This window comes from Etheostoma spectabile, chromosome 10 (genome assembly GCF_008692095.1).
Source record: "Etheostoma spectabile isolate EspeVRDwgs_2016 chromosome 10, UIUC_Espe_1.0, whole genome shotgun sequence".
Classification (NCBI taxonomy): Eukaryota; Metazoa; Chordata; class Actinopteri; order Perciformes; family Percidae; genus Etheostoma; species Etheostoma spectabile.
In genome coordinates this window covers 23,199,023-23,213,522 of record NC_045742.1, presented here as the reverse complement: position 1 = coordinate 23,213,522, position 14,500 = coordinate 23,199,023, and the positions used below count along the sequence as shown (strand labels likewise).

Sequence of the window (14,500 nt, the reverse complement as noted above, 5' to 3'; positions counted from 1 at the left end):
AATAAAATGTGAAAACAGAGGAGTAAATGAGAAGGCAGAGTAAAACTGTGGGGAAATGAACATTTGGGTATTGGTGTGTGATTTGTTTTTACCATAGACCGATCAATGATATACAGTCTATGGTTTTTACTCTGCGTGTTCTTCTGAATGACGTGTTGATGAATATTGTGCATAGTGTTTGGCTGCACCACCAAGCCTGTTTTGAGACATGTGTGAAGGGTTATGTTGCTGTGAATGAGTTTTTCAGGAGACGTGAACTGTTTAGCTCAGGTGACTGTTGGTAGTGCAAACTGGGGTTAGAATTTTGCACATGTGGTTTCAGTTGTGACCACTGTCGTTTAGCAATAAAAAAACACTCATAAACACGTCAAATGCTTTCAGAGTTGCAGAATTGCATAACCAACTGAGATATAACAATATCGATGGTGGGACCCCAAGGGGACAGTGCAGCTGGATTTCTCACATGGGGTTTTACTTTGACATTTAAAAACCGGAAGTAACGTTAGTGCAATGTTATTAGTTACTCGCTTGTGATGTTGGGCTCAAAGCCATAAAGCCGAGGACCAAGGCGGCGCCAACAATTGCCAGCTAACAAACATTGCCTTATTCCGTCATATCCAAACATTGTTCAATGGTGGGTTTTGTTTAATACTTTTTTGAATATATACTTTAGGAGGCTAACGCTAGCTGGGCGAGGAGCTCACGTTAGTCCTTATCTGAGGTTAGCTTTCCTAATGTTTGTGTCGTTCTTAATGGCTTTAGTTTGGGTTTGCCTTTCCATTGGTTAAAGCTAACAAGCTAGCTAAATAACGTAAGATAACGTTATAGGCTACTTTAAACTAACAACATAACCCTTACTTCATACAACGTGACACATGTGTTAACGTTAGTCGTTTTATACTAGCTAATAATAATTGCATAGTTGTGGTTTTGACGATAGCCGCTAAGCTAATTTTGTTAAGAGGGCTAATGTTATCTGGGAATGTGACGCCATCGTGTTCATTGTGGTTGCCTGACAACGGGAAATTAAAGCGACAGTAATGTTACAGACTTGGCCTTCAGGTGCATGCGACCACTATTTTGCACCCACTAAAAACCAACTTTATGGCACATTAGACAGTGTTGGAAAGGCCCAAAAGGGACTTTTGTTGCATTTCCACAGATAATGCACCAGTAAAGTGAACTGCAAAGTGCCTCACAGCAGTACAAAACAAATTTGTATTTCAGCTTGCAGATGATTGATTGATTGATTAGCACTTATTAGAGAGATGATAACTAATTGATTAGCACTTATTAGAGAGAGGAGAACTAATTGATGAGCCCTTATTGGAGAGAGGAGAACTAGTTTGAAAAGTAATGTAACGTAATTAAATCATATGCTGTAGGCGTTGGATTTGAAACCTGCATACATTTGGTCCTTCATAGCACATAGTTAGAACCCATTTTTTTCAAGTGGTTGTTATGCCTATTACATATTCGTTCTTATCTTCACTAATTAAAAGTATTCATTTTGAGTTTTCATCCTTTTTCAGGGTTTCATGCAATGCTGTTATATGTTATGCCGGACACAGTATTTTTTTGTTCTGACATGAGTTGGGTTGTATGACTTTGCCAACAGGAGCTGGATGAGGAGCTGGAGAACTTCATCAGGGAGCGGAAGGCGAGAATGGCTGAGGATATAGCCAGTTTAGAACAAGACCCTCCTTACATGGAAATAAGGGTGTGTTGGAATGATAGCTTAGGTTATACGTTCTAAACTAGTCTGCTATAAATAACCATTTGGTATATATATTTATATATTCATTCATTCATTCATTAATTCATTCGTTCATTCATAAATATTGTACATATATTATTATATTCATTTGTTAAATATGGATGCTTAAATATCATATTTAAAAAAGAAGGCCTTAAAGTCTTTAATTTCTTTAGAAAGTCTTAAAGGTCACATGACATGATTTTTGGATGCTTTTATATAGGTCTTAGTGGTCCCCTAATACTGTACTGTACGGGGGGGGAGTCTTTGACCAACTTCCACTTGTTCAAAAGCCACGATGTCTCTCTCTCATGGGTGGGGCAAATTCTCTGGGCGGGCAAAGCAGAGAAAGGGGAGGTAACCTTGCCCCTTATGTCTTCATAATAAGCAAGGTTTCATTTTCTCAAAGACAGAGCAGGATACCCAGGGCTCGGTTTACACCTATTGCCATTTCTAGCCACTGGGGGGGCCATAGGCAGGCTGGGGGAACTCATGTTAATGTTAAAAAAACTCTTAAAGTGAGATTTTCATGCCATTGGACCTTTTTTAAATTTCGTTCACAAAGGTCTAACATTTGCAATATCCTTTCATAAGATGAAATAACTCCTTCATTGTTTTTGTCACAAAGCATGGATGTATACAGTTCTACGATATAATGTTATTTTCAAGTATTTGGTAAACAATTATTTTTATAGCCTAAAATCCTTTCTGCTATTCTATTATAGCCTTCAAACTTGTGCTTCGTGTTCATGAAGTTGGTTTCAAATTGCGTTAAAAAATTCAACTTGGAGATTCTTTGATTAAAAAGTAAATACGGCTTCAATCACTTCATTTTATGGGGATGCAAAACATTTTAATTGTAAAGGATGGAAAGTATTTTAGTATATTTGTTTGGAAACGTAAAGTTATGAACCGAGCAAAGACACAACCTATTTCCAGCCATCTTATTGCGGATATCTTTTAATGCATGATGTTCCTTTGTTTTTACTGACAGGCAAAACCCCACAGAGCCTATGGGTCCACCATTAAGGAGAACATCCCTCCCAAAGGTACATTTCATAACCACTTTCCCCTCCTTGATGATTATTTTCAAAAAAGAAGATGAGCAAATAACAATCAACTAATAGTCTATCATTAATAGTACCCCACAATGTGTCTTGTCTTGTGAGTTATGTTTGTTAGAGTAGATATGTTGTTTCTATGAAAGTGGTACAGTAGTAATCTTGTTTTGGCCTGAAACTCTTCCCCTGACGGATGTGTTTTGTCAGAGGAGAGTTGCGCTGTGGGTCTACCGCTCGGTGTCGAGTACGAGAGGAAGAAACAGAGGCTGCAGCACGAGCTCCGCATGGACTACAGGCGCTACACGGCTCAGGTGACTCACACACACTTACCTGTTTACTCATGTGTGGCTGGCGTTTGGCTGTTGCAGGCAAGCTGAAAGCTCAGTTCAGGCTTTGTTCTACATCTGTCAATATTTTCTAATATGTTCTAGTTTTAAATTGAGCTCAGTTGTACTGTAAAGCTGCGTTTCCATCATACACTTTGGTTAAAGTACCTTAAGAACTCATACAGAGATCACACTAGATCAGTTTTGTCTTTCCACCTCTTAAGGCCACACTATGTAACTTTTCCAGCTTTGGTGCCCCTACTATGGTTGGGTATTGTTTGGGTTTTTCCCCCCGATACTGGTGCTAAAGTGATACTTTTAAAACGGTGCTGTTTATTGCCAAGGCCATATGGTCAAAATTAAAGATTTAATAACAATGTAATAACTATAACTTATAACAATAACTCATTTCACCAGTAAATTGCTGTTGAACGACAAAAACAATCTCCGGATAGGAAAAGTGTATTTTACAATAACATGGAATGCACCATGAGCCTCCCTGTTTTAAGTGAACGCATCATCTGTGTTGTTTAATTTTGACAATGGCAGCTGCTGCGCTGCAGAGCAGACTGTTGCTTCCCGCTGTTGGAATCCTCCACAGTGAACACGCTGTATAATGTTTGCTGTCAGCATTTTAACCATGTTTAATCCAGCTGCTACCTATAGGGAATTGTTGGGTTTCTGTAAATAACATCTAAGTACGGTCTAGACCTGTGAGATGAGATAACTGTGATTTGGCACTACATAAATAAAATTTAATTAAAGGTAGGCCAACGTTACCTGCTGTTGAGTGTAGTGTAAAGTCAGGCACCAAAATTTCTTTTTCAGTCCCGTTACTACGGTTTATGTCGGAACCAGGGCCATATTGGCACCGCGTTTCAGTACCCAACATTAGCCCCTACAGGTTGGAAGTGGAATTGTTTCATTGGAACTACAAATCCGCTACCCGATCTGGCAAACTAGAATAGTGCGGTTATAGCTGGTAGAGAGCAGCAAAGCAAATGAGAGTGCCGTTCACCCTGTTAGATTTGATGACACAAAAGGTTCTCTAGTGTTGCTTTAAAGGGCTTAACTTCGGTGTGTGTGTGTGTGTGTGTGTGTGTGTGGTGTGGGTGTGTGTGTGTGTGTGTGTGTGTGTGTGTGTGTGTGTGTGTGTGTGTGTGTGTGTGGGTGGTGTGTGTGTGTGGGTGTGTTGGGTGGTTGTGTGTGTGTGTGGTGTGTGTGTGTGTGTGTGTGTGTGGGTGTGTGTGTGTGTGTGTTGTGTGTGTGTGTGTGTGTGTGGTGTGGTGTGTGGGTGTGTGTGTGTGTGTGGGTATTCTAGGTCTTTACAGGTCTTTATTTCCCTACATTCATGAAGCGCTCTATTCAAATAACCTCTAATGCTCATGAAATGCTCCCGCAGCGCTTTAGAATGTATATATTTCTTTAATTCTGGGTCTTTCGCTAGTCCAAAACTGTATTTACTCAATATATTATGACTATAAATGAGACCAGAGTGTAACTTAAATGGCAGCCAATCACATTTTGTGTTATCGGCTCCAGTCTCTTTTGGATTGCGCCACTGATTTCATTCTTCAGCTATGGGGAAGTGCACGTTAAGCAATACTTCAAAAAACAAAATCAGAATTTAGGGCTTGGTAAAGCCAGTACTAACGAGGTATTTGAAGCCTACTGCTTCTTATGCAAGAAATCAATGAAACTGGTAACGTTGGGTGTGAGAAATATCTACCTGCTGCAAAGGGCCCTCAGCCACTTAGCTCTGCCGAGTCTCTGGCTGCTCTAGCCACGGCCCCAGCTCTAGGCCAGACCCACATAACAGCTTTGCTTTTTTTTGTGTTGTGATATACAGTAGGTCTTACATTTCAGTCGTAATGGTCTTAAACAAGTCTCACAACTGACTTTGTGAAACCCTGACAGTACTCTTAAATTTAGGCGGGGTTGTTACTGAATATTAAGAGCTGTGGACAGCCATGGGCTGAAAAACCTTTTTATTCCTCACTGCTCCATTAGGCTCTCACTGTATTTTCAGTTAAAATCACTTTATTCATCTCCAGGGGGGCAATTAAACAACACAAAGAGCAGCATGTTCCACCACATACAGTATATCATCAATAAAGTGTGTGTGTGTGTGTGTGTGTGTGTGTGTGTGTGTGTGTGTGTGTGTGTGTGTGTGTGTGTGGTGTGTGTGGTGTGTGTGTGTGTGTGTTGTGTGTGTGTGTGTGTGTGTGTGTGTGTGTGTGTGTGTGTGTGTGTGAAAAAGAAAGAAGGGGGAAAGAAATAACCGTTCTATTGTGTGACAAACTGAACATAGATATCACTTCCCGAGAGTTATGAGAGTTGGATGAGAGAACACAGAGCTGTGATCCAGACCCCTCCAAATGAGGTCATGAAATGCAGAAACCTTTTGTCTGTATTTTAGGACACAGTGGGTGTACCCTCTGCAGCTCTCAGTATCCCATGATCCCTGTAGTGTTCAGGTATCATGAGCAGTGTTTACAGTCTGGAAATATCACAGGACCAAGTTGTGTATTACCAGGCATTTGACTTCAAGTGGGCGTCTACTGCGTGATGTCATTTAATATGGAAACCTTGCATCAACTCCTCTCTGTTCTGAATGTGCTGTTAATCACAACATGTTATGGAATATAAATACAGTATAGAAACACACTATATTTACTATTAATCTGGTGTAATGAATGTGCTCAAGTTAAATATCACAAATTTCAATGTAAACTTCATCGTTTATACTAATATAAACAGGTAGGTACATTTGAGGATTTTTTTTAGCTTTAGATTTCAGCGTTGGCTTGATCTCAGGTCAACGCAGATTTGTTAAATCTGTTTATAGGAAGGGTCAAATTCACAATGTTGAAATCAATAGTAGCATTTTATGTTACAGAAAAAGCACTTTGACCATGCAGAGCTGGGACCATTAATTCACCTCAATAACCGGAAATCTATCAAGGTAAGTGTCTCATTTAATTAATTAAAGCTATATTGTGTAAGAATGTCTCCCATCTAGCGGTGGTATTGTATATTACAACCCAATGAATTTTACTTTGTAGCCCTTCCCATTCCGAGCGCGTTTTAACTCCTGCGGTGGCCCAACCCAAAATTAGCTCTTAGTATCACCATGGTTTACACACAGCTGTTCTAGCCACTCCAATATTAACTTTGGTGTGGTTGCTTTGCCTGTTGCGTTGTAATTCTCTCTTTAACTTCCTTGGCGACTCCGTTACATGTCCTCGAGGCGTGGTCCTCCATCTTCAACAGGCTTTCAAATCCGAGTAATCTCCCCCTTGCATTCATCACGTTGCCACTGAGTGTAAAAGTGTGAAAGGCGGAGGTACTGGATGTCCCTCTTTGGCTAATGCATTTTAAAGATGGAGCCCCATGGCTGCCGCCATTCGAGCAACTCGCTTGTACATATTCTGAATGGCAGATTGTACGCTTACAACAATACTTTGATTATTTGGAAGTAACTACACATGAATAAGCACATATTTGTGAAAGAACAAATGTTAAATTGCTAAGAATCAACTCAAAACATTACACAATGTAGGTTTAATGATGTCAGGTGATTTGAAAACCATGTCTTTTACTGGACAGGGCAATTAAGTTTCTACACAAATCTGACTGTTGCTGGCATATTACACACTCAACTATAAACCAAAAATGTTTTACTACCTAAATGCTTTTTTATTTAACAAAAATAACTGAACTTCCTCCTTACTGGATGACTGCTAAACTCTATGGAAGAGTTATTTGAATGGAGTAGGTGAAACAGAAACCTTGTGCTAACTTTCCCCTTCATTCTTTATAGATGGATTATTATAAAAGATCCAAAGGGCCTTTGTTTATTTCCCATAATATACAAAATGCATTCAAGATCTATTGTAAAAAAGATTGATTCCCAACCAGGGGTACATGTATTCCTCAGGGGGTACTCCTGAAGTTTTCAGTGGATACATGGAAAGAATGCAATAGCTCAACTCATTTGGCTCAACTCAATTGGAAAAAAAGAAAGAAGGAAACTACAAGTTGATTACAAAAATCAGAGGTAACACCTGAACTCATAGTGACGTATAGTGCAAACAAGAGACAAAGCGAGCAGAGAAGTTGAAATATTTGGCTAAAAGTTATACATAAATGGTTAAATAATAGCTAAAATTAATGGATAGACCATTGAATCAGCTGGCATCTGCCATTCCAAGTGGTAATAATACAAATTTAAACATTGATAGTCCCAATTGTTTGAAAAAAATACAGTATATATTATGACAGCCACAGTTACTGTATATCCACTTTTTTATATATAATAATTAAATAAATTCCAGTTTCAAATCAACTTAAATGACTGCATTTGGAGCATCACGGGTGGCGTTAATGAAAGGGTACTTGAGGTAACCAGACATACAGTAGCTCTGGGGGTATGTCGGACAATACATTTTGGAAACCGCAGATCTATATCAAACAAATTGAGTTGTGGTTTGGATTGCACTCAACCAAGCATTTATGCATCAATTAGGCTGCTTGAGTACGGAAAAAAATCATAATCACAAATATTTTGGTAGATATTAAACTCCTTGACTTTTGGAAAGCTGTCACATGTGCTGAATAAAAAGAAAACAGTGACAACGGAATTAGCTCCCCTGTTCTTGCTCACCAAAAGCTCTATTCACTCGCGCTAGGGCTTCACCATATGAGGAAAATATGGGATAACATGGAAAATCATGATAACGATATTACTTGCGATAAGTAAGTAGATATTAAAATGTACTCAGTTCTGCGTTTCTGCTGCGTTCGGAGTACCTTTTGCGATTTACTTTTTAGGCTGATTGCCTCCTTAGTAACTAGTATTGAAAAATGCTTCGTCATTCTACACCAATTTCAATACCTAAAGGAGTAAATCTCATCATATATCTAAAAAAGTATTGTTAAGGACCCGGGATTAAAGTCACGGTATTGGTAGCGGTATTGAATAATTTTCAACGATACCCAGCCCTATTGTTAGGAACCGAAATCACGACCAAAATTGGATTAATTGCACAGCCCTATGTTAAATGAGGACCTATTGATAGCTGATAACATTGCTCCTTCAATCACATTTCCTTCAGCAACACCTGCTTGAAAACCAGGCAAGGGATTTTCCCAAACAGTGCCCCCCCTCACGGAGGGATGCCGCCACTCTAACGGAGGAGTGTAGGGGGTTGCACAGGGCTTCGCGCCACGCTGAGGTGAAGACCCTCCGCCCCGAGGAAGACGAGGAGCAGTCGACAGTCCTCCACAGGCATTGGGACCGGCTGGGAAAACTAATGGACCAGGACTCTGAGGAGGAAGAGCTGGAGTTGATGGAAGGAAGAAGACCAAGACTTATAGCGGCTGAGGCCAATTCAGAGAATAGACCATCCAATAGGACTTCTGGCCGGTACGTTTTCTTTATGTATGTTCAATATGCATGTTATAAAATAGCATACTTGTTGTTTGCCCTTATTTATAATTTTCTGTCCATCTTTTAATTTGTCTTTGCACAGGGAGAAGAGGGACAATCCAGTAGGCAGGGGATTGATAGCACTGGCCAGAAATGAGGATGCAGAGTTTTCCACTGGCCTTTTAATAGGTAAAAGGACTTTCATATTAAAAAAAATTTTAAAATAAAAAATATCATTCAAAATGTCATTATGAAATTTTATTCATAATGACAAGGCACAATGATTAACATTTCTGTAAATGTGCCATTTTCAGCCAGCTGTCTAATTTTCAACTGTAGTCCTTTTAGCCAGATGTTGGCTCTGGTCAGTTGTTTTGTGCAACTGTTTGTTTGTTTTAAAAATCAAATGTTTAATTTGATAAGAAATGACCCTGCACAAAATTTAAATTTGTATTGTTAATTCTAAAATGTATCTTAAGTTCAGAACAGAATTATTGGTTGGTAAAGAATTTTTAAGGAAGTGTTTTTTTTTAAATTGTTTTTTATAAATGTTTTTATTGATGTATTACCAAACAGACTTTCACTAAACTGCTACAAAGTAATGATCTGGTCTGTTTTTTGGAATTCCATGTTTTCAGGAACAGCGGATACAGCAGATGCCTTACGGAGGAGGAAGGAGCGCTACAGACAGGAACTGCAGGAGCAGATAGCTGAACAGCATAGGAACAAGAAGAGGTGCATTTCCCATAATCCTTGTCTTTTCATGTACAATTTATGAATCTAACACCTGAAGAATAATAATGATATTGTCCCGATTTCATTTTTTTCACGAAACATGGGTGCCAACTCGATTTGTATAGCGATTTTCATAAATTGCGATTCTAGAAGTGTTGCGATTGTATAATATTGAGTATTGTGATTTTCTTTCCCTTCTTTAACAAAAACAAAGGTTGAATAACACACTTCTAGAGACAGTTTATTATGAGCCATTTATAAAAAACTGTATTCTAAGAAGAATGCACATCACATGTCAGTCAGTCTGACATTTATTTCATTTGTAAAGAAGTGCATGACATCTGTTTTCTGCATTTTCTGCTATCACTCTGTTTTGGAAACCAATATCACGTAGTCACAGTCAGCAGTACTGTATAAACAGAAAAGATTTAGGTGAATATTAGTATAAAAAAGTATTGATTCTAGGGAAAATCGATTTTAAATTTAAAAAAAAAAAAAAAAATCGCGATACAATGGAGTCCCTGAGGTGACGTGAAAGAAAAAGAAATTAACAAAATAACATGTATTGGGGACAAACACTATTGCGAAATCTTGCAAATCAAACAAACAATAATGCTAACCCAACTAGCGCGTAGCGTGCTATCTTGTATCTAGCTAGCTAGCTAGTAGCATGACATGAGTACATCTTCTTGACTGTCTAAATACATCAAACGTTTATTTTGATAAGCATTACTAATTAATACATGCCAAAGTGAAGTGTTATAATTAACATTGTCGTTGACTGTTGATGTCAATAGTGTAGAAACATTCTTTCTCGTGTCACTTACAAGTATAGCTAGTTCGTTCTCTTAATACATCCATGTTATAGCAAGCTAGCTATGTGGCGAACTCATGAACTCACCGCTTCATTGTAAAAAATATTCACGGTAAACGGTAAACATTGTGTTTTCGTTGTTCCTGATCGTTTACATGCGTATCTAAATAAACGATGAATTTACAGTATTAAGACAACTAAGGAGATGTTGTCATGCTAGTAGCTAGATACTAGCTAGCTACTAAGGTTAGCCTGCAGTCATTGACAACAGTCAACAACAATGTCCATTGTAACACTTTACTTTGGCATGTATTAATTAGTAATGCTTATCAAAATAAATGTTGGATGTATTTAGACAACCAAGGAGATGTAATCTAGTTAGATACCAGCTAACGCGCTAACTAGCAAGCTAAGTTAGCCTTATTGTTCGTTGGATTTGTGAGATATCGCAAATAAAAACTCTATCTCGCAAAACAAAGTCAGTATCTTGCAAAAGTGTTAGTCCCCAGTACATGTAATTTATTTTATTTATTTTTTCCCTCTGTGTCACCTCTGAGGCTATGTACGATACATACGATGTCCGTTATAAGATAGGGACAGCAACATCCTGGCAACACGTAATGTGTCCCAGTGTCATTAAATGCTTTCTAGAGTGTAACTAATAATAATACTAAAAATAGACAATGGTATATGTGTGTCCCTGTTGCAGGGAGAAAGATTTGGGGCTGAAGGTTGCTGCAACCGGGGCAAATGATCCCGAGAAACAGGTGAGCACGTGCCTGACAACCGTCTCTCATTAAGTTTGGGTAAAGAAGACTGATTGATTGAATGATTTTTTTTCCGGTCACGGTGGATGGATACAAATTCACTGAACGTTTTGAGGATTTTGCCTTCTAGCTACATTTGCAAGAACATAATCTGTGAATGGTGGTTGTGTCTCAACCAACATAGACATTATGTTTTAAGTGAAAGTGCAGTATAGTCATTTTTTTGACCAATAGCATTGGTTTATGGAAGCAACAAAATGACAAAACACAGAGATACAAGGTTTGCTGCCCGACAGTGACGATATGCTGTATTACATCACATTTGTTTATCTCTCAATCCACAAATCAGCCGGACCGAATCAGGCAGTTTGGACTGCACAGAAGAGAGAATCATCGGGTGCTAGAGCCTTCAGCAACAGGAGAGAGTGAAACCTCATCCAGAGGCTTCCACAATAATGTGAATACCGTTGTTCGAGACAGAGAGACGCCTCCTCCTGAGCAGCCCCATGTTGCCTTCCAGTCCCCTCTGCTGGAGTACAGCTCTGCCCTAAGCCTGGGGGGAGGAGGTGTGTCTCCCAACAGCCAGCCTGCTGCCCCCTCCTTCCCCAGAGCCATGGACACTCCCAGGTATCCATTACATTACATTTCATTTAGCTGACGCTTTTAACCAAAGCGACTTACAGTTGCTATATATCAGAGGTAGCACGCCTCTGGACCAACTAGGGGTTAAGTGTCATGCTCAGGGACACATTGGTTGATGTATCGCAATGGTAATCAAACCCAGATCTAACACACCAAAGACATGTATCATATCCACTGCCCCATCACCACCCCACCCTTGATATTTAAACTTCACGTAAGCTACACGTCTTGAAACACCAGCAAATGTCGCCAAACCAACCAAGACTGAAATTTACTGTTTATTAACACACTGCATAAACCAGTGGTGGAATGTAACTAAGTACATTTACTCAAGTACTGTACTCAAGTACAAATCTGGGGTACTTGTACATTACTTGAGTCTTTACTTTTCTTGTCATTAAATGTCTTATTTTCCCTCCACTAAATTAATTTGAAACCTTTTAGTTACTTAACAAATTAAAAAATGTTGACACAAAAAACTTTTATTATAAATATGACTACGCAACACTATAACAGCCTATAACTCCAGCTGAAATAATTAGACCATTAAACACTGAGTTGATTGACAGAACAGTTTTGATCGTTTCCAATTTCTAAAATGTGAGGATTTTTCTACATTGAGGACTTTTAAAAAAAATATTTTCCTGATGATACTTACATACTTTTACTTAGTAACATTATCATAGAGAACTTTTACTTGTAACACAGTATTTTTACAGTGTGGTATTAGTGTTTAACAATTACTTACTTAAGTAAAGGATCTAAATACTTCTTCCGCTCTGGCATAAACCCTTATTTAGCAGCTACTTAGTCAGTAATATAGAAGAGCTAAACAAACTTGCATTGTTTGGAAGTAAAGAAGTCAACAATGAAGCAGCTGCAAGCTGATTTATTTGCTGCACACACACAATGTGAGTAGTTCTCCACACAACAGCAGAGAGTTGGTGATGTCGGTGAGGCGCCATTAGCAGTAACTTATTACAACTCTGATGTGCCCGTGGGAGAGTCAATAGTGAACAGTTTCAAGGGTTATACAGTATCAATGAGATAATCATGGTAACTTTGGATTCCATGCATGCATCTTCTCCTGTGGATCTCTTGTGCCTGTGAAGGCTATGTAAATGTGCTGTATTTATATAGCGCTTTTCCAGTCTTAACTGCTCAAAGCACTTTTACATCATACAGGTAACATTCACCATTCACACACATTCATACACTGTGGCCGGGGTTGCCGTACAAGGTGCCACCTGCTCATCAGATAAACATTCACACACATTCACACTCCGCTGCGCAGCACCGGGGGCAACTTGGGGTTCAGTGTCTTGCCCAAGGACACTTCGACAATGACTGCAGGGGCAGGGATCGAACCACCAACCTTCCGATTGGCAGGCGACCGCTCTAGCACTGAGCCCCAGCCGCTATGTGAATCCCAAAAAGCAGTGTTTCATTGAGATCTTAAGGATTTTCACTTTAAACTCTGTGGTCACAGCTGGTAAGCAAGTTGCTTGCAAGATATCTGACATGGTTTTTTATCATTGTGAAAAAATAAACTTCAGTACAAAGTGACTTTTAGGTCAGTATTACTTTGGCCTAGTTAGTTAACCCTGTACTACAAGTACCCTAAAATGAATTCTTTCTCACCACCCGAGGTTTCTACCTAAAAGGGAGTTTTTCCTCCCTACTTTTTGCACTAAATTCTTGCTCTTGGGAGAATTACTGGAATTGTTAGGTCTTTGTATATTAAAGAGTGTGGTCTAGACCTACTCGATCTGTGTCTTGAGATAACTTATGATTTGATACTATAAATTGTAATACTATGTATGTCTTATACTATGTTGTAGAACACCTAACTCTTCAAATGCAGCCAGAAAAGACCTGCAGAAAGTTTTAGATTTGCAAATGGGATACTGTGTAAGTTAACATCATTGATAATTTGTTATCCTACTTTGTATCTTCAGAATCCCAATGTTCCCTCCTCATCCTCCCTCCACTCTCAGTGAAACCAACAGAAACCCATACGGAGAGCCCCATCACTACTACGGCACCAGAAACCTGCTTGACCCAAACGTGGCCTACTGTAAGCACTGGTCTAAAACAACTTTCTTGGCTATGGTATTACATCACACATAGTAAACAAATTGGTATCAAACTCTACAAATGCAGAGGTGGAAAGTTATGAAATACATTTACTCACATTACAGTATTGAGATTGAACAGTCCCTGTTTCTCATGTGGCCCCTTGAAAAAATGAATTTCCCACCCTTTTCATAGGACAACGCATGTAGAGGACGGGCTAAATTAATTCACATACATGTAATTAGCTCATGCGGGCTACTAAGGTGTGTAGAAGCTAGCTGCTAATCTGTGAACATTAGGGTCTAACTATTGACTGTAAAGTTGGTCCAACCCATTTATGGAGTGAAAACACGTGATTTGGCCTTGATTTGTATTATAACTGTTTATGTTTAACCCTTGTGTTGTCTTCCCGTCAACCATGAAAACATTATCGTTTTTCCGACATTTTTGTCACATTTTCAATGTTGCTGGTGCTTTTTTATGTTTTTTCCAAATATATTTGATATTTCTAATGTTGACATTTTCAGAGCTTATTTTGAAGGCCCATTTTTTTGTGATAAAAAAACGGAAAATGGGTCAAATTTGACCTGAAGACAACATGAGGGTTAAAGAAAAGAAGGATGGCCCTCAGAATTCAATTTCAATTGATCGTTTGACATTTTATGGGATGGTTTAACTAAAATTGCACATCAGACCTTTCTAAGGGTCTTAAATGTCATGCGTGACATGTATTATGTTATTACATGTGTATACATTTGTATGGATGTTTACATAATTGTATAGATTTTTCTTCAATTAAAAGCAAAATAGTTTGGGATTTCTGTCCCCTTGTCCTATTTTTACTACATGGGAGAGATTCCCCTGCCCCGTTTTTTAACTTTTTTTTTTATTT

At 38.8% G+C, this 14,500-nt stretch overlaps 1 protein-coding gene across 2 annotated transcripts in view; it reads left to right on the top strand.

Moving 5' to 3' along the window:
• Window positions 1-471: 471 nt before the first annotated feature.
• LOC116696576 (centrosome and spindle pole-associated protein 1) overlaps window positions 472-14,500 on the top strand; it is a 29,122-nt gene continuing 15,093 nt past the window's right edge. Inside the window, exons 1-11 of one of the 2 annotated variants that reach the window (XM_032527649.1) lie at window positions 472-634; window positions 1,619-1,720; window positions 2,751-2,805; window positions 3,025-3,128; window positions 6,043-6,108; window positions 8,261-8,571; window positions 8,678-8,763; window positions 9,213-9,309; window positions 10,833-10,890; window positions 11,240-11,517; window positions 13,491-13,609. In XM_032527649.1, coding sequence (XP_032383540.1) covers window positions 632-634; window positions 1,619-1,720; window positions 2,751-2,805; window positions 3,025-3,128; window positions 6,043-6,108; window positions 8,261-8,571; window positions 8,678-8,763; window positions 9,213-9,309; window positions 10,833-10,890; window positions 11,240-11,517; window positions 13,491-13,609 — 1,279 coding nt within the window. In that variant the 5' untranslated portion in view covers window positions 472-631. The remainder of the gene's footprint in view (window positions 635-1,618; window positions 1,721-2,750; window positions 2,806-3,024; window positions 3,129-6,042; window positions 6,109-8,260; window positions 8,572-8,677; window positions 8,764-9,212; window positions 9,310-10,832; window positions 10,891-11,239; window positions 11,518-13,490; window positions 13,610-14,500) is intronic. The other variant, XM_032527650.1, reaches the window with a different exon arrangement.